The sequence below is a fragment of the Acanthaster planci genome, linkage group LG02 (genome assembly GCF_054643075.1).
Source record: "Acanthaster planci isolate LZ-2023a linkage group LG02, COTS_SCS, whole genome shotgun sequence".
NCBI lineage: Eukaryota > Metazoa > Echinodermata > Asteroidea > Valvatida > Acanthasteridae > Acanthaster > Acanthaster planci.
In genome coordinates, this window is record NC_141778.1 from 8963654 (window position 1) to 8982116 (window position 18463).

General features: G+C 42.0%; 2 protein-coding genes across 5 annotated transcripts; one reads left to right on the forward strand and one right to left on the reverse strand.

Moving 5' to 3' along the window:
- Positions 1-310: 310 nt before the first annotated feature.
- LOC147799840 (uncharacterized) lies at positions 311-7474 on the reverse strand. The gene is made up of 2 exons (XM_087132578.1): positions 7161-7474; positions 311-3605 (listed from the first exon to the last, which is right to left on the reverse strand). Exon 2 carries the CDS (start codon positions 3491-3493, stop codon positions 1703-1705), a length of 1791 nt encoding a protein of 596 aa, XP_086988704.1. The 5' UTR covers positions 3494-3605; positions 7161-7474; the 3' UTR covers positions 311-1702.
- A 1344-nt stretch (positions 7475-8818) lies between these two features.
- Positions 8819-18458, forward strand: LOC110987994 (phosducin-like protein 3). 4 transcript variants are annotated; one of them, XM_022251216.2, is made up of 7 exons: positions 8819-8959; positions 11272-11404; positions 12069-12150; positions 14252-14395; positions 16021-16229; positions 17035-17189; positions 17574-18458. In XM_022251216.2, the coding sequence occupies exons 1-6, from the start codon at positions 8954-8956 to the stop codon at positions 17169-17171; spliced, it is 711 nt and encodes a 236-aa protein (XP_022106908.2). In that variant the 5' UTR covers positions 8819-8953; the 3' UTR covers positions 17172-17189; positions 17574-18458. The 4 variants fall into 4 exon arrangements, with proteins under 4 accessions (XP_022106908.2, XP_022106907.2, XP_086988331.1 ...); XM_022251215.2 differs by lacking the exon at positions 8819-8959 and adding an exon at positions 9033-9147; XM_087132205.1 differs by lacking the exons at positions 8819-8959; positions 17574-18458 and adding exons at positions 9033-9147; positions 17366-17532.
- The last annotated feature ends 5 nt before the right edge of the window (positions 18459-18463 follow it).

Below are 18463 nucleotides of genomic sequence, written 5' to 3' on the forward strand. Positions count from 1 at the left end.
TAAGTGGTTTGTACCCGTTAGCTGTGTTTGGCATTACATGTGACCTTTTCGGAAAGTGGGCGCCTGTAGATGAGGGAAGATGAGGGGTTGGGTATGGGCTTTTCCGTGCAGCCCAGAAAATAATTGTCAAATTGACGTTTAACAACTAATTATGTAACTAGGTTACACCGTCAACGTTTTAGGGTTTCATAATTTGATATCTTCCTTTCATCGGGAGCGTTCCCTTTGGGTCTTTCGGCTGAGACTCCCAAAGCGATTTTCTTTAGCTTAATTAACTAGGCTTGAATGGAGCCTACATAATCCCAAAACATTTGTTTTACTTGGATTCTCCTCTTTTTTATTTCTCTAATTCATGGCTCTGCAGTTGTTGTTTTTACAGCGGAGTAAAACCACAAGGTATAATGAATAATTTCTTTTCAAGACATTAAAACCATTTTCCCAGGACTGCGATGACGAAAGAAAATGGCTCTCAAAAGCCTTATGTCCGCTAGCGGCCAGGATCATGGCCAGTATGGGACTAACCTGTATTTTGTTGGGAAGAAATGGATTTTACAGGAAACCTAACAAAAGTGGCGTAAAGTTTGAAAGTGTAAAGAAATTACTGATCAAAATTCTAGTACCTCATTAGCTATTAATAGAACTCATTTACTGAGTTATATCGGCTACGGTATTCATTTTGGCAGAAAAACCAACTTCTTGTGTGTTATGTGACACCTAAAATAAAAATATAGATCAAAGGTCAAGTATGTAAGGACAGCCAGAGTTACAGCTACATCTATTATAAGCACTTGACTACGAAATTACGACCGACAAAAGCCTACAGAACTACTGTATTCTAAGGCTGCAGCTGCTGCCGCGAAGTGGTAAAGGCCTATAAACCGAGGCGTAAGCACAAAAATAGCTAATCATCGGCTATGGCTGCGTCCGAAAATTTCAGGTGCAGCAATCACTCGAACGGAAAGAGGAAATGACCGCTATAGCCCCAACTGGCTTGCCCGGACACTCGTGCTACCCCAAACCGAAGCTAAAACTTGAGCACTCCATGGCAAATTCACAGCAAAGCATGGCTAATTATCGATTAACCGATTACTTTTTTCTAAGTACAAAATAATGTTCAATATCAAACACAAATTTACCATGGTCACATAGGACCGTAACCTGCATAAACTACACAGCCCTGGGCCCTAACAAGAAGTAATTGCAAAACTAAAGTGATGTCTGGGGAAATAAAATGATTGATGTCTAGTAATAATTAAGATTTTAGAAAGTATGGACATTGTTGTTATCCAAACATTGTCTAAAACTAGTATAAAAAATCCATACACCTGAAAATACTCGAACCATATACAACACACAATAAATGCAGTTTGAATGTGAATATCAAGAAAAGTTAAGGCTCGAAGATTACTAATACCAACAAAAGCCCTTTGCCTTGGTTCCTTTCCCCACAAAAATTGCTAAATTATTTTACAATGTGTCACGTTAAAAGAAAAGGGGCACATATGACAGTTTTATTTTTTACAACTGCTATGATACAGACATTGAATAACTTTTCCAGTAAAGTGATTTTACGGGTTAATCACTACTCTGTAATAAGCACAAGAAGATGTCATACGCTTTCGTAAGTCTGATGAAGTGTCACTCTCACAACTTTGCTTCTCTTGACAGACATTTTCTACGTTTAATTTTTGTTCAACTTGTTCTACGTCCTACATTCCACCAAGTTATGCGGTGCTATGTAGCCTCTGTAATAACAGGGGCTATCAGGGGCCTGTTTCGAGTGGTCCAGTTTGGCATAAATGACTTCTTGAGGTGGTTGCTCGAAATGATCTGACTCGTCATCCTCAGTAAACATCGGACCCAAAGTGATGACCGTTTCCCCCCTTTCGTCAACGTCAAGGCTGCACACGACGTCGGGCTGCAGAGACGACGACGAGACCGGCGAGACCGATGACACCGGCGAGACTGGTGAAACCGGCGGGGGAGGAGGCATAGAGGACGGTGCCTTGGGCGCCGGCTGTGGCTTGTTTGTATCGAATGACGACTCGGAAGGATGATTGAGCTCCTCCACGTGCAGATACTGGCCAGTCACAGGGAGATAGGAAGATTTCTCCTGCGGTTCCGTGTCTAGAAAAATATGTCCGTTGACATTTGGGGCCGGGTAAGGCTCGGTGTGGGTGTTCGATCCTATAAGGGTGTTTCTAGTTTCGTCTGCGTTGTCAGACACAAAAGTGCTGTAACCATCCGCTGTCTGGTTCTCTTTCTCGTCGTCGTTCTCAGCTTTCTGTCTCATTTTTCGTCTGTGTCTTCTCATCAGCACGAAAACGCAAACGATGAGGATGATCAGGCCAACACTAACTATGGTAAAAATGGACGTGGAAGTGTCAGGCAAAGCGTTTGGACTTCGAGCATTGTTCGAAGGGTCATTTGTGCTGACCGGCTTGGCTGGCTGATCACAAGGAAGAGGTGATTCGATGTCTACGAGAGCTCTACCAGCGTAATCCTCGGGTGCCCGACAAGTTGCCTGTTCTTCACCGGTTGATTCGTGATTCTTGTACCACAACCTCAGGGATTCAGTGGAGCAGTTGCAGCTAAGTGGGTTCTGCTCGAACGTAACAGTGATGTCTCGCTTTTCTAACCTCCTCAAAAGAAAAAGGTTGTCTCCGACTGACTGTATTTCATTGTCTGCAAGCGTTAAACGGTTCAGTTGTGGCATGCCTACAATTGGTGCCACGGAAGTGATGCGGTTTGAGTTGAGTTTGAGCTGCTTCAGGTTTGATAATTCAGAGAAAGCGTCGCTGTCGAGGGCTTCGATGCGGTTCTCGCTCAGGTCGAGGACTTCCAACGTACCCAGTCCCGAAAATGTCTCACTGGCGATTCTGGAGATGACATTCTTCTTCAGAACCAAATTGACAAGACTGTTCATGCCTCGGAAGGCGCCAGCCTGGATGGAAGTGATCCGATTCTCCTCTATAGCCAAAGTTTTGACGAGACTCAGGGTTTCAAACACACCGGTGGTGATCTCGGTAATCTGGTTTGCTGTAAGCAACAGCCGATTGTGCAAGTTCGTCAGGTTTCGAAATACACCCTCGCGAAGGCTGGTGAGATTGTTTTTGTCAATATACAACGACTGCAGATTCTCTAGGTCACTAAAGACCCCCAAGGGGATATCTACTATCTCATTACCGCTCAGCAAGAGGATCACCAATTCCCTGAACCCAGAAAAGACTCCCGTGGGAAGCTGCTTAATGCGGTTTCGCTTCAGGTCCAAGATCATAGCTTTCTTACATTCCAGAGTATCCGGGATGGTCGTAAGTCCATAGCCGACACATGAGACGTCTGTATTATTAAAACACCCCTGAAGACAGCCTTCGTAGTTCCTCGGTGGATTGCCGCTTTCCGTGTCTGACACAGCCAGCACGGGTTCACGGTGAGACACCAGAAGAACTTGGAGAAGCAGAAAAAGTCCCTTCACGGTGTTATCTCTTGCCATGATGAGCACCCTCGATGCAGTGTGTGGATCACTTTGATTTGTTCAGACTCCAGAAGATAAGGAACTTGTCACAAATTCACAAGGACGCCCCACAGCAACACGAGGAGGAGCTCTGTATTTAGTCAAGGGGAAAGAAGGAAACTGCACTAAGTTCAAGAGCACAGGCAACTTATAGTTGTCCATCGGTGATTTTACCAGTCTATTCACAGGCAAAAACGTGGCGCGTTGGCTACCAATCTACATTAACGACTGCCCAGTTTTAACAACTTTTCAGAGAGATTACATTTCAATGTATGACCCTGACTAAGATCACCAATTAGAGTGGTGTGTCAGCTCTATACGGAAGCTAAACGAGCATAATCTAAAAACTAAATGAAACAAACGAATGCACCAAACCTTGGAGTAACTGTTTATGCAAGAGCTCTTAGTGAAGGGAGATCTATATATCAATTCGCACTGTGCAAAACATTAAAAGGAAAGTGAAACTTTCCATTAATTATACACGTCGAGCTGCAGGAAATAAAACAACACATTTCCCCCGTGTAAGATTGCAGTGGTTAACAACTGTACCGGTACTTAAAGGGACGCATCGACCTGAAGCCAAATTCATGGCTATACATACTAAGCAAAGAAATTTTGTCCAGCACTGAAATAATTATTTGCACAACAAAAATGTTACAAGCTTCAAAGTTTTGATGTGGTGTGTTGCTTTTAATTGGCTGATGCTTTGCAAAGTTACGTTTGCTTTTGTGCATAAAGGCCCCAAAACCTTTCCAGTCTCTGGTCAGGGACTGGCTCCAAAAATGGTGCGGCGACACGTTTTTTTCCCTCATACGTGCTTTAGGACATAGGGCCTTGCTACTATGAGAAGTGTGAATAAACAAGTTAGCACCAATAAAAAGACCACAAAATATGACAAGAACTGAAAACTTGTTTTGGGGGCAATATTTTCAGTGTTCTTCTCATTCAAACAACAGGCTTCTAATGTGGGCAATAATACAGAACTGACGTCATCTGAAAAAGAGTGCCCGACTTTTAATATATGAGGCCTAGAGGGACTCCTAAACTGTACATGTTACTCAATCGGGCCACATCTAAAAGACGTTAACATTACGCAGCAGCGGGGTTCCAGTCTATCAACCAAGTTTGGCAGCTTTCGGACATCGTATATTATACCTTATTAAAAACTGTTTTATTTTGCCGACACGAAGGCACAGGTCTACAGCGACGCACGGCGCGCACTGACCAGAAACTGGAGACTTTTTTTTGGGGGGGAAGGGGAGATTTTCTGAAAAGTAGATCAACGAAATTGTTTTGTGGTTCTTGGATCGTGTGATGGACTGCAACTTAAAGGCCCTAATACAGCAGCGAATCCACATAACCTTCACTTGGGGAGTAACAGGAAGTGTTCACAAACTCGTATACTATTTCGGTGGGGTCAAATTCGAACTGTGGGATGTATGGGAGTAAATCTGGAGGTTTTTAGCACCCAAAGTGCTATTATTACACCTTGTATATTAATAATTGTTCATGTGTTTACATAGTGGAACATTTAAGACCTTTTTGTCGTCTTGCCAAGAATTCTATTGGATTTTGTTCCAACAGCGAGTTGAGAGCCCCCGTCAACAAGCCACTGATCACAGTTTGGAAAAAAGGGGCTTCACAAAAATACGCCCAGCGAAGATTTTATGCAGCAATTTTTGTTTCAATTCAAAGCATTGCACTTCCAGAAGTCGGCAAAAAAACCTTAAAGTCAAATTCCCATTCCAAGTGAATAACAATGTCCAACTGTTTAAAGTATTTGGTTTCAAACCCGAACTACACCTTGCTTTTAAGGTCATAGCTCAAATAAACAAACTTAAAACGCAGAATCCCTTTAGAAAGCATATTTCAATCCTTTTCAACACTTCTACTATTGCTTTTGTACACCGATAATCACGAACCAAGTAGTAACTCGTTTATATTTCCTCGTATCGCACCTGCTCAGTGTACATGTATATGTTCTTTTTACAGCTCACTGAAAAACGTGGTGCATAGTTCCATTCAGTGGCGTGTTTTTGAAATTTTAGTTGCAAGTTCTTATTCGTTGTTATAGCAATCAATTTGAAATTTTAGTCGCCATATTAATTTGTCTGCAAAACCAATTACCATGTGCTTAAGCATCTCCTGTGTCCTCAAGATCAAATGATATATGCAGAGAGTTGTCTAACGGAGAAAAACGGAACCACAGACAATTGCTGTCGGCATCACCCCGCCAATCAGTCTTTTTACAAACAAAATATGGCCTAGCTACTCTAGTAGGTGAAAATATATATTAACGAGACCCAAAACATAGTCATTTAATAGTTTAAAAAGTGAAAGCTCAAAAAAAACGGTGAACAAATTAAAGCAATGCATTTAAAACATTCAAAGACCAATATTTTCCTCCTGTTAATTTTGTGTGCGCCTTGAATGAATTAGGGCTGTAGCAAATTTCCAAATATTCCATCCATTATCGAGTATTCGATTACTTTTCGATTTCAAATATTTGAATGTAAAATTCATAAAAAAAAGAAGGTAAAGTTTTCTTGTAAATGAGAAAATTTGTACTGTAGAAGCTTGTTTCTGGCAGAATCCAGACACTTGAAAGGTAGCAGCTGATATTCCAAACAGTGTATCAGAATCCACCCTATTGAAACAATGTACAATGTATTCCACTGAAGTGAAGATCGAATATTCAAAAAGTCAATTATTCGAGTTTGACATGTTTTCAAAACTTGATTTAAAGGAAACAAATTTAAGCAGTTATGATTAATAAGGATAAATTCACAAGAAATCAAACCAGTGTGCATTTTTCAGCATGTCATATTGGAGCTTGACGAAACTGAGCAAATATGTCATAAAATTTGAATTGATTTTCTAAAAGACACACTGGGTTCGGTGTAAGAGAAAGCGAAATCGAAACGCTCATCACCAAAATTAATGCGCGATCGTTAGAACTGTTTCAATTGAAAAACAGTTGAAATTATGTGACAATTAAAAGACAATATTAACATTTAAAGTGTAAAAACCGATTCCACAGGACGAACCGGAATTTAAAACACAAATCTGTAAATCTGAATGAGAAATGTTATAAAATATTATGGTTCCTCAATAATGTAGTGTGATGGGAAAAATCTAAAGTCAAAAGATCTATTTTTGTAATATACATGCGTAGGACGGGCGGCGCACAATGTGACTGTAATGCATAGGAATAATAACGCGAGGGAAAACCCCTGGGATTTTCTATACATCTACCCGCACAATATGCATGGGATCCAGGGGAGGCTTCCGATGCCGAATGGGCATTATGTACATGTACGTGCCGAAGCAGTAAACAACATCAGGAAACAAGAGTAGTTATCAACGTGCAGTGGATAGTATCCGTTCGCTCATGTATTACGAGAGTATTACGGAAGTTGAAATAATTATAACAGAAGTTACGTGTCACGACAACATTATTTGAACCATTTCAGTGCAGAACAACATCACTTTGCGACATGATGGATTCTCAGTTCATTCTGCGTTGAATTCGTAATTTTCTACGCACGCCTGGGTTCTTCATTGCTATGCTAGCCTTGGATCAAACTAACTATAAGAATATCAAATCTCATTGTTTCCATCGCAAAACCGTTGACAATGTACTTACTTTTAGGCTTCACAACAATGCTTTTGCAAGAGTAGGAGCGGAGATAGCTTAGTGCGGTGGAAATAGACGCCACTAGAGAGAATGCAATCCTTGTCACAAAGGGCAGGTGCAGCATAAGCAGTCTCGGCTAGTGTTGAGTTCAGTTTTCAAATAATCAACAGTACAAGGATTTCGGACTTTTTACATGGGGAGTCTATGCGGGTCAACAGGGGCAACTATTGTTGGGCTGTGTGAACATTACGCTCAAAATCATATGATTTCACGTACACAACTTAGAAATGATACACAACAGACAGCCATTACATGCTAGTGGGAAATCCCCAAGTGCGAAAAATAGTCCGGGTATTTCCAGAATGGGCGGGACTTGAGGGAGTAATTCATCTATGGGGTGTAAAGGCGAATAATACTGCGTCAGAAATCTTTTTGTAGGTTTAGTTTCGAATTCGTTGACAAACGGTGGGGAATTGACTTTGTGAGAAATCTGCAACCGCCACAATAGAACCGCATCCCCGGCCCCGTGTAATAACGAGCAATGCGTATATACTTCAGTTATTACTCAATGAATCCCATAGTCCCGGTTCGGATATGTACAGAAAAATATTACTTTGAGTAATTATGGGTGGGAACAACAGCTGTGACCGGAAGCCTTTTTGTTTCATCAAGCATCATTTCAGTATCGCTTAGTTTTTCAATGAATTCGTAGATTCAAAGCTTTGCGTAACACAAAATTGATATGTTCCAATGCACATGTATATGAAGAAACACAAACTTGTTTATATCTGCAGATATAGCCTAAAAACATGCGTTTGGTGTATGTATTCTGGGGTTGATTTCTTCATTACAAAGATTTTATTACGCCAAATAATAGTCGCACTTTACACTTTCATTAGAACAATAAGACTTTCTTCGTGTGATAAGATAATGATTCCATTATTTTAATATTATGACATATTAGTTGAGACTTAATAGTTAAGGAAGTTTTTTCAGGAAGTACTTCCCGCATACTCCGATTGATGGTGACCCATACAAATCAGGAATCAGCTTGCTAAAATTGGTAATACCCCAAAAATGAGATCATCACAACTGCAGACATTACGCATTGTACACAGGATGTATCCGGTGTTGGGTCGCCAAACAATTAATTGTTTGTTTGGTTACTTGTGTCATAACTTGATGTTGTGAATTCTCGTATTTTCGGTTTCAAAAACTTAGCTGATGTACACAAGGGCAAACACGTGGGTCGGCGAACGCTACTTGAGAACTGAAAACTGGTTTTGTGGGTGACGAACCATTGTAGAGAGTGTGCAAAATACGAGGCAATATTGGAACGAAATTGAGGCAGCACTTGCATGTTGGTCGGTGAAACTGTCCACAAGCTAGCTGCCTGTGTCAACCATGAGCCCAGTATTATGATTCAGAAAGCGGCGCGGGTTGGGGGCCTATGTAATCTAAAGACACCAGAGACCGTGAGCCTTATGCGACATGAATTTGGGGGAATACTGAAGAACTAGAGAAAGTAATGTTTACATAAAATAGATGCTATATTCCACAACATTTCCAAATACTGAAATCCTCTTTCCACGCCACATATTTGCTCGCAAAAGTCACACACGGCGATAACAAAATGTTTGACTTTTGAGCAACAAACTATAATTTTTCGTCGAATAGAGGGCGCTAGTCTACATCACGGAAGTCCGTACATGTGATGACGCTGGAGCCTTTTGGCTCGTCCATACCTCCTTGATTTTACCATTATCATTTGAAACTCTGAAGCACATTTTAAGTATTTGGAGATGCAGGTATGTGTGAGTAATAAGTTTGAGTGTAATGTTAAAATTAAGCGGGCTTTTTGGAAAGATTTTACCGTTTGGCTCCGTGTTATGAATTATGTTTACCGCATCCGCACGCATATGCACAGCCTGAGTTCAGGTGCATGTACAGTACGTCGGCCTGTGTGTACCCGTTGACGATAATGCATGACAGTGAAGTATGAACGGGAGCTGTGATTCATTGGCATTTCAGCAATGTCCATATTTGGTCCTGGATGTTTTATAAAATTGCATTTCAGTGGTTTGAAGACTGTGATTGCAATAATCGGGGGGGGGGTAATAATGGAAAAGATTTTTACTTTAATACCTCAACCAAAACAAATCTGGAACAGCAAATAACTGTGTGAACCAGTCATGACAAGCTGACCTGTTATTCAGTAAAATCCTTGTAAAATAAGGCAGAAATTATGAGGAGATTATGCAGTCTAGTCACAGACCCCTCTGAAAAGAGTGCCAAATACGAACAGCACTAATTTTCCCTTTAAAAGGCTATAACACCCGTCAGAAAGTGATAACGTCCTAAAAAGTGAAATTCAGCTCAGAGACTTCCAAAGCATTTACTTTAAAAAAAACTGGGGGTTTTCAGACAAGTCTCATAGGTTTGTGCACAGGGGCATCAGTTAAGTGTTGACTGTGCTTATAATTATATGGAACTCTTTCCACAGCTTCGTTTTTGTCACTGAGGGTTGCTCTCCAAGGCAACATTCTCTTAGTTATGCTCACCCTATTTTTTGTAACTTTTAGAACAGTGTCACGGTCAGTTACAAAAATGCAACTTTTTTTCCTGAGTTTTTGATAACCATCCATGTGAACTGGTACCCACTCACACTTGGCACACCACAACCGTACGCAGCAGTATACTGGCAGCAAAGAATGGTCGCTCGTCTTGACCAGTTTAGATTGGCTTTTGAATGGAACTTTCCAGCAACCAACCAAAGAGGTTCTACCAATTTAGCTTGGATACTGTCACCATGTTAATGTCAGTGTGTGTTTGTGCTTTTTTTCTCCCTTGTTGCTGGAAGACTTGATTAAATTAAAGGTTTTGCCAAGTGTTTATGGGTGGTTATTCTCAAAGATTTTGCAGTTGCTGACCAATTTTGGTAGGGGTATTAAAATGAAATCTTTCCAGGGGGAAGACTTCCCAGGTCCTCAAAGAAAATTGTGGAATGGAAAGTAAAGATGTCCTAAATCTAAAAGTAAGGATTGCCGATCAGGGCAGATTTTGTGCTTGGTTCATCATGAAAACCCCATGTGATGAATGTTACTTAGACACACCTTGTGCATCTCCATACTCTTTTTCCATGTGCAGGACCTACTTGATGTCCTTTTGGGACTATGTGTAGGACCTACTTGATATCCTTTTGGGGTTATGTGTAGGACCTACTTGATATCCTTTTGGGGTTATGTGTAGGACCTACTTGATATCCTTTTGGGGTTATGTGTAGGACCTACTTGATATCCTTTTGGGATTATGTGTAGGACCTACTTGATATCCTTTTGGGGTTATGTGTAGGACCTACTTGATATCCTTTTGGGGTTATGTGTATGACCTACATGTACTTGATATCCTTTTTGGGTTATGTGTAGGACCTACTTGATATCCTTTTGGGGATATGTGTAGGGCCTACTTGATATCCTCTTGGGGATATGTGTAGGACCTACTTGATATCCTTTTGGGGATATGTGTAGGACCTACTTGATATCCTTTTGGGGTTATGTGTATGACCTACTTGATGTCCTTTTGGGGCTATGTGTAGGACCTACTTGATATCCTTTTGGGGTTATGTGTAGGACCTACTTGATATCCTTTTGGGGCTATGTGTATTAAAACATACAATTAAAAAACACATACACTTTCAAAAACTGTTTTTTTTAGTTATTTTTTGCAAATCATATTGAAATTGGAGGATCTAGCCCTGTCACCGTAAGTGGATTGTTTACACGGTTCATTGTGTGAGGTAGGCTTAGGTCAACATGGACAGGTCATATACTATTGTCCCAAGAATGATAGGCCCTGTACCGTACACTGCATTGGCAATGTAGTCTGCAGATCACCATAGCAGTAGGAAAACAATGAGCCAGCAGAATCTTAAACTCAGGTGCTATATTCAGAGCTGAAAACTGACTGGGTGAAAAATGAAAAAGGCATGTTAACAAGTTCAGCATGTTCATTTTTCACGCTTGAAGTCATATGTACCATTTTGTTGTGTTTAGACTTTGGTTGACATGGTTGAGACTAGCCATATTGCAATATTGGAGCTGTGGTGTTTTTTTTAATTGAGGACCCTAACGAAGACACACAATGGAACGATATCTTGAGGGCAAAGGGCATCCTCCCTCCCAAGGAGGAGGCGGAGGTCACCGAAGATGACATCGTGGGCCTGATGGAGCAGACACTTCAGGAGAAGACACAGGGTGAGGTGCCACCTTTTCCTTTTTGAAGAGCAGGATGTTTGGGGTAATCTTCCAAAGTAGGCATTGTGTCTCGGGCCTAGTGAAAATTGGGGAGGGGGGACCCTCAAGAAAATTTGAGAGGCCGACAGCAATGCCACAGTATGCCATAAAAACACCTACAAACACAAACGTAATTATTTTCTATTCATCTTGAATGTTATTTACTGCCAGATTCCCGCTTGTGTGTAGATGCTGCATGCGTTCAATTCAATTGATTTCTACAGTTAGTATTAGTAGTCAAATGACATATGGTCTATACTTGTAGTTAGCAATGTCATTTATAGATACAACAGGGGAGCCCGTTGGAAAGCCGAGCTTTTAAGCATGACCCCGTTACATTACCAGACCTGCCAACCTAGTTGTATTCCTTCCTGACGTCAGGCATTACCTCACAATAGAATTAAAAGGTATTTAAACGAGCCTTCAGTTCATTTAAAATTTTTATCTATTGTGTAGTAATGCCTGACCTCAGAAAGGAGTTTGGCATGTTGGCAGGTCTGTATGACACACTACTTTAAATTGGGAAATACAAATACTTGTAAGACATCCAATACACATTCGCATTACATATAAGTACAAACTTGTCTTCCTAATTGCGTCTCCTTTTTTACCCTCTTTTCACCAGGAAAAGCCATGGAAGACATGTCTCTAGAGGAGTTGGATGAACTTGAAGATGATGAAGACGAGCAAGTCCTCTTAAAATACAGGTACATGTACAGGACAGGGGTCAAAATTAACGATGGTCTGCTGGCCCGAGGCCAGTAAAAAAAGTCGGCGGACCAGCTGATCTGGTAAAACTTGTGGTCCGGTGGGCCAGTTGAAATCTGATGTCTTTTCTGTCTTCACAAATATCTTTCAATAACCTTTCTTCATGTTAAAATGCTTGTTTTAAGAAAAACAGGAGTTGCCATTCATGTTTTGCTATCGCAGTGGTGAAAACATGTGTGCAAAGCTCAATGCATTAAACGAAGCTGCTCTGGTTCCTGCCGCACCGCACCCATGCAAAAGAATGCGTGATGGAAATGTAGGAACCAGAACCAGTCTGTACTATACTCAACATGGGCCGTACACATCATGGATGCGACCCTAAGGCTGCACATCAATATTGGAAACGGTTTTCTGCAAGTTAATTCGCAGAACTTGATCTCTTATTTATGTATGTATTTTCTGCATTCATGAGTTTCATTTGAGGTTGTTCTGCTCGTGGCTACGGCTCAAGGTTTATCACCCGCTGGTCCGGATGCATCACGCACGCTTACCACTCGATACATGGACTTTGTTGGCCAGTTTGCTGTCGCGGCATAGCACGACTGTTTTGGGTTCCTAATAAAAGACTCCATATATTGCAGTAGGCCTAAGTTAAATAACATAATTATCGTGGATTCCAAGAAATCTTGGGCAAGTGTTGATCCTATTTGAGCAAGCAAATTTATGGCATGGCCTACCCCATCGAGCAAACTAAAAAAAAAACCAATTTGTCACAGCCTGCGCCATGACAAGGATTGCTCAAACGGCTGCGTGTTCAGTTCTGGTATGGGACCACCAAACTTTCAGCAGGACCAGTGAAAATTTTGAAGTACTGGTCCTCCTGGCTACCAGGAAAAGAGGTTAATTTCGACCCCAGCAAGATCCCACACATGCAGTGGACCGTGATATAAGCATTCCATATGCCACGAGAAAAAAATCCCCAGGACCCTGGGAGAGCATCCATTTCTATGCAGAAGAAAATCCATCCCATAAACAGTGGAATATATCTATGGCAATAAAAAACCCACTGAGGATAGTGCCACTGTGACTATGGAAAACATTCCATGGACATGGGAAAATACCACAGGCTATGGGAAATTGGGATATGCCTTATGAACCCCGAAGCTTTGAATAGTAACCCTAACCCACTAGGGCCTTTTTACTAGGGGACATCCTCAATCCTCTAAAATCCTCCAATTGCCCAACTTCCAAAACTGCATTCATCCTCAATCCTCCAAAATCCTCCAATGTCCGAGTCATCATTCATCCAAAATCCTCCAAACCACCTTGAGGATTTCGGAGGATTGAGGTGGGTTAGGGATAATGACTGGTAAAGGAAAACGAAAGTCCTGAACATTAGAACAAAAAAGGGTACAATTATTTGAATGGAAACTCCATGTAATCGTAAGACAACACATTTTTGCACCCAGATACATGTACTCCATTATTGTAATCTGCAGAAAAATGCTCCTTTTAAAACCAAACAATCTATGTGAGTTATGCATACTTTATTGACAATTGTGCAAACAGCATAACTGATTAACCCCTTGATGGCAGGAATTTCTTGCCGAAAGCCGACTTTAAGAATTTCAGCCTTGCTTGGCCACGAAGGCCACCTGCCAAACCGCAAATTCTCGGTTTGTGGCCCTGCGTGTTCTGCACGCTTTGAATTACACAGTGAAAAGGCTGATTGTCCGGTGGCATGCGGCTCTACTCACACTTCTACATTCCTGTTGCCTCTTTTCAAAGTGGGGACTATTGTGAAGCTGGTGATTATGATGCAAATTCGGTCTTTCCATTTCTGGGCTACACACAAAGGTCAATTACCACATACACAGAGCCAGGGTCTGCCTTCTTTCACCGTATTTGCTCGAGCCTGGGCCGAGAATGATAGCTGAAAAGTGGGCTGAGGATCTCAATTTTTACAGTGTGTCTTGCCACGTCCCAGTGCGAAGGGGTTAAAGTATATTTGAATTAATTTGTTGCATTTCTATATTCGTTGATCCAAACCATGTTGCTCTGGACTTAAATATCCATATATATATTTTTTTATTGAATCAGACAACAAAGGATAGCTGAAATCAAGAAATTACAGAGGAAGGAGCGATACGGGGAAGTTAAAGAGATTTCTGCCCAGGATTACGTACAGGAAGTCAACAATGCTGGGGAAGGGGTATGGGTGGTTCTTCATCTGTACAAGCAGGGGTGAGTGTGACTGGGGAGGGGGTATGGGTGGTTCTTCATCTGTACAAGCAGGAGTGAGTGTGACTGGGGAGGGGGTATGGGTGGTTCTTCATCTGTACAAGCAGGGGTGAGTGTGACTGGGTAGGGGGTATGGGTGGGGTTCTTCATGTACAAGCAGGGGTGAGTATGACTGGGGAGGGGGTATGGGTGGTTCTTCATCTGTACAAGCAGGGGTGAGTGTGACTGGAGAGGGGGCATGGTGCTTCTTCATCTGTACAAGCAGGGGTGAGTGACTGGGGAGGGGGTAGGGGTGGTTCTTTCAACTGTGAAAGCGGGGGTAGTGTGAGGGGGAGGGGGATTGGGTGGTTCTTTCATCTGTGCAAGCAGGGGTGAGTATGACTTGGGAGGGGATATGGGTGGTTCTTCATCTGTGCAAGCAGGGGTGAGTATGATTTGGGAGGGGGTATGGGTGGTTCTTCATCTGTGCAAGCAGGGGTGAGTGTGACTTGGGAGGGGGTATGGGTGGTTCTTCATCTGTACAAGCAGGGGTGAGTATGACTGGGGAGGGGGTATGGGTGGTTCTTCATCTGTACAAGCAGGGGTGAGTGTGACTGGGGAGGGGGCATGGTGCTTCTTCATCTGTACAAGCAGGGGTGAGTGACTGGGGAGGGGGTATGGGTGGTTCTTCATCTGTACAAGCAGGGGTGAGTGTGACTGGGGAGGGGGTATGGGTGGTTCTTCATCTGTACAAGCAGGGGTGAGTGTGACTTGGAAGGGGGTATGGGTGGTTCTTTCATCTGTACAAGCAGGGGTGAGTTTGACTGGGGAGGGGGCATGGCGGTTCTTTCATCTGTACAAACAGGGCTGAGTATGACTCTGGTGGTTGCATTTTGGGCCCAAATTTCCCTGAAGCTTCTTGAATTTGGCTGGCTGCTGAAGTCACAATTTGCTTGGCGAAAGTAGGTCACTGGCTGCAACGTTACGTGATACATACTAACCATAGTTGGTTCCCCTACCATGTTTAGAAATTCTTCTGTTGGCATTAACCCTCTTATGCTGAAGTCTCTCTTTGGGTCACTTGGTGAACACCTCAATGAAGCACAACTGTGTTGTGTTGTGCACTGCACCAACAGTCCCTCACAGGAATATCAGATTGCACTTTTGTGCTGCCCAACAACTGTGCTTCACTTTTCATGTGCGTAATTGTGCAGTAAACCAAATGCACTGAAGAGGACTCCACAAAAGACCCTGGGTCATTTTATGCTGGCAACCAACTGTGTACACTGAACCTGTGCATGTTTGTGTTCAATATAGAAAACACATGCAAGAGAGTGACTGTGGGCACTTGTGCATATTTGTGCTGTAAAACCAAAGATGGGTTAATGCCCCATTTCAGATCACTTCCTATAAAGAATGGAAAAGTCCCAAAATTTAGCCTCACATCCTAACTCTTAAACAAATCTGAAATTTTTGCTCCCCCCAAACAAATTTGCCCTCTTGCCTGCAAATTTAGTTTTGAATATGCCCTTGTATCCATCCACATACCCACTGCCCCATCCTCTCTACTCCACCCACCTACATCAGCCTGAAAAGTTGCATCTTTTCTTACAAAACTTTTGAACGAAATGTACGCTTTTCTTTGACAGCATTCCTCTCTGCTCACTCATCAATCAGTACCTGGTACAGCTTGCGGCCAAGTTCCCCGCCGCCAAGTTCCTCAAGAGCATCTCTACTACCTGTATCCCTAACTATCCTGACAAGAACCTGCCCACCATGTTTGTGTACTTTGAGGGCGACTTGAAATCGCAGATTGTCGGACCACTCGAATTTGGTGGCATGAATTTGACATTAGAAGGTGAGCTTAAGACATGTAACTGAAATCAATGTGCTGTTTTTTTTTCCATTTTTATTTTGTTGCTATATATAGGAAAGTTTTTTGGTGTCATCACAGGTCATTTTCTTGTTTAACTACACAAGCGATATTGTAATTTTTTTTCCCTCTGCACTCGAGAGTGTGTACATGTTTGGCTCGAGGCTCTTGTCAAAATTTTCACTATAAGCATGGAATGTCCAATCAGACCACTTTGGGTACCACGTCATGATACACTCATATGATGGGTGACTGTAAGAGATAAGTATCTTGCCAACTTTGTCGTCATCGTATGGAACTGAGACCAAAGTAGGTCCACGTAATGCAGGTTGTTTGAACCTTGAGTGGACTAGGCCAGGTCCACACCAAGTTCCCCCCCCCCAAAAAAAAACGATTCAGAGGCATTTTGAGTCAGGGTTGTCAGTTGCAAAAGAAAAAGTCAAGGAAAACTTCAACAAAATCCAGCTGAAATAATAGTTTTCACAGTTCCGAAAAGAGTTTTTCACCAAGTTATTGTTACCACAGAGAAGAAAGGAATGTCCTGCTTCTTTGCTTTGAAGAGCTAGCATGTGTATCTAACCCCTTGTATAAAGACTACAGACACGATCCCTTTGTTGGTTTAGTCTAAATGATTAGTACAGCACTGCCAGCTTTGCCACTCAACGTGTCTGCCCAGGCCCTTTTGTTTTGACCAGTGAGGGGGTACTTTTGCACATTGTTTCCTCCCCTTAATTTCCAGCAGTAATACAATTCCCTCCCTACCTATTTGTGTCTTCCTCCTGTCTGGCAGAGTTGGAGTGGAAGCTGTCTGAAATGGGTGCCGTTGCAACTACGTTAGGGGAGAAGCCCGAACCGAAGACAAGGACGACGGTCAGCTTTGCCGGCGGACGCGATCATGGTGACGATTCGGATGATGATGATTACTAGATTAATCAGTGTAATGAGGTAATAAAATAGACTCCAAATGTATTGCGATATTTATTTGTTTAATAATCAACTCATATTCTGTCAGGAATAAATTAGTGTATCAGTGTTGTAGTCAAGTCCATCAAGATTCTTTTGAGTCACTTCTCAAGTCTAGTCACAAGTTCTTTCACAAGACTTCCTTTTACATTTCCAAGTAGGAGGCAGAACACTGGCAAAGGATGCTTTATCGAAGTTTATTTGAAAAGCTTGTGACCTGGCTTAAGACTGGAGGTCTTGTGAAGATCTTATACAGGGGGACTTGTGATGGACTTGGACTACCACACTGCACTGTGTATCGTAGGTTCCTCCTTCAGCATCCTCCCAAGCCCTGCTTTACCAGACTTCTGTTTTTGTTCCTACAAGATATCAACTGGAGTCCCGGGTGTGGGTAATCCCAGTCTGGAAACGAAGGCAAATCAACTAGAACCACCAAGGAATTTTTGATGCCTCGCTCTGTGTGGAAGTCTCAAGTTTCTTCCCCAGAAATCCTTCACAGAAATGTCAGACCTCCTCAGCATTCTTCTTTCCTTGCTCTTTTTAACCCCTGTTTAATATGACATCAGCTCAACTTTCTGTTATCTTTGTTGAAAGAAGCTCTGGTACTGTCATAAATAATTATGTGCATCTTATAATTTTTAGTCACTGTCAAAGGATATCACTTTTGATAAAAAACAATTGAAGAATTATGAGTGAAAATCACTCATGTGCTAGTTTGGGGGAATGGTTTTGGAATTAGCAGGGTTTTCGTCTGTTGTCTTTTGACAAATTTTGTGTATCGTTTTTTACACACACTTAAAGAAGAAGCTATTATTCTGTTGCAGCAACATACATTAATTGCTTAATATGTCTCTGGAACTATGACCAAGCCCATTTGGTTTCTTCTCTAAAAACTGAGCACCTGCCTATTCCCTGCCCCCCATAAATTTGAAGCTAGTGGTGCTACTGGCTGGGGTCCCCCTCCCCCCATTGAGACCAGTGTTGCTCTTGTAAGCCCCTCCCCCTCCTCACATTTAGGAGATAAACAAAAAAGTTTGTATTGTTTAAAACTTTGGCCCAACTTGTCCAGGGCCCCTTTAGAAAAATGAACACATAGTTCCCACGTACCCTTATGCAAATTAAATGGGCTAAAGCCGCTGCTTAATACCACTTCCAAACTAATGCTCAGTGATTGGTTTCAATTTTTGTGGAGTTCATGTAGTGATCAGAAACATTAACTTCCAATAAAGCAACTTTTTCTCTGTTTTTCAATTTTG

What these genes read in the sequence shown, in the direction of transcription:
- LOC110987994 (XM_022251215.2), top strand. Translation starts at nt 9,094, where the DNA reads ATGTACAGTACGTCGGCCTGTGTGTACCCGTTGACGATAATGCATGAC. An exon ending in CGATAATGCATGACAGTGAA is followed by an intron (nt 9,148 to 11,271) that starts GTATGAACGGGA and finishes TTTTTAATTGAG; the next exon opens with GACCCTAACGAAGACACACA. An exon ending in CATGAATTTGACATTAGAAG is followed by an intron (nt 16,230 to 17,034) that starts GTGAGCTTAAGA and finishes CCTGTCTGGCAG; the next exon opens with AGTTGGAGTGGAAGCTGTCT.
- LOC147799840 (XM_087132578.1), bottom strand. Translation starts at nt 3,493, where the DNA reads ATGGCAAGAGATAACACCGTGAAGGGACTTTTTCTGCTTCTCCAAGTT.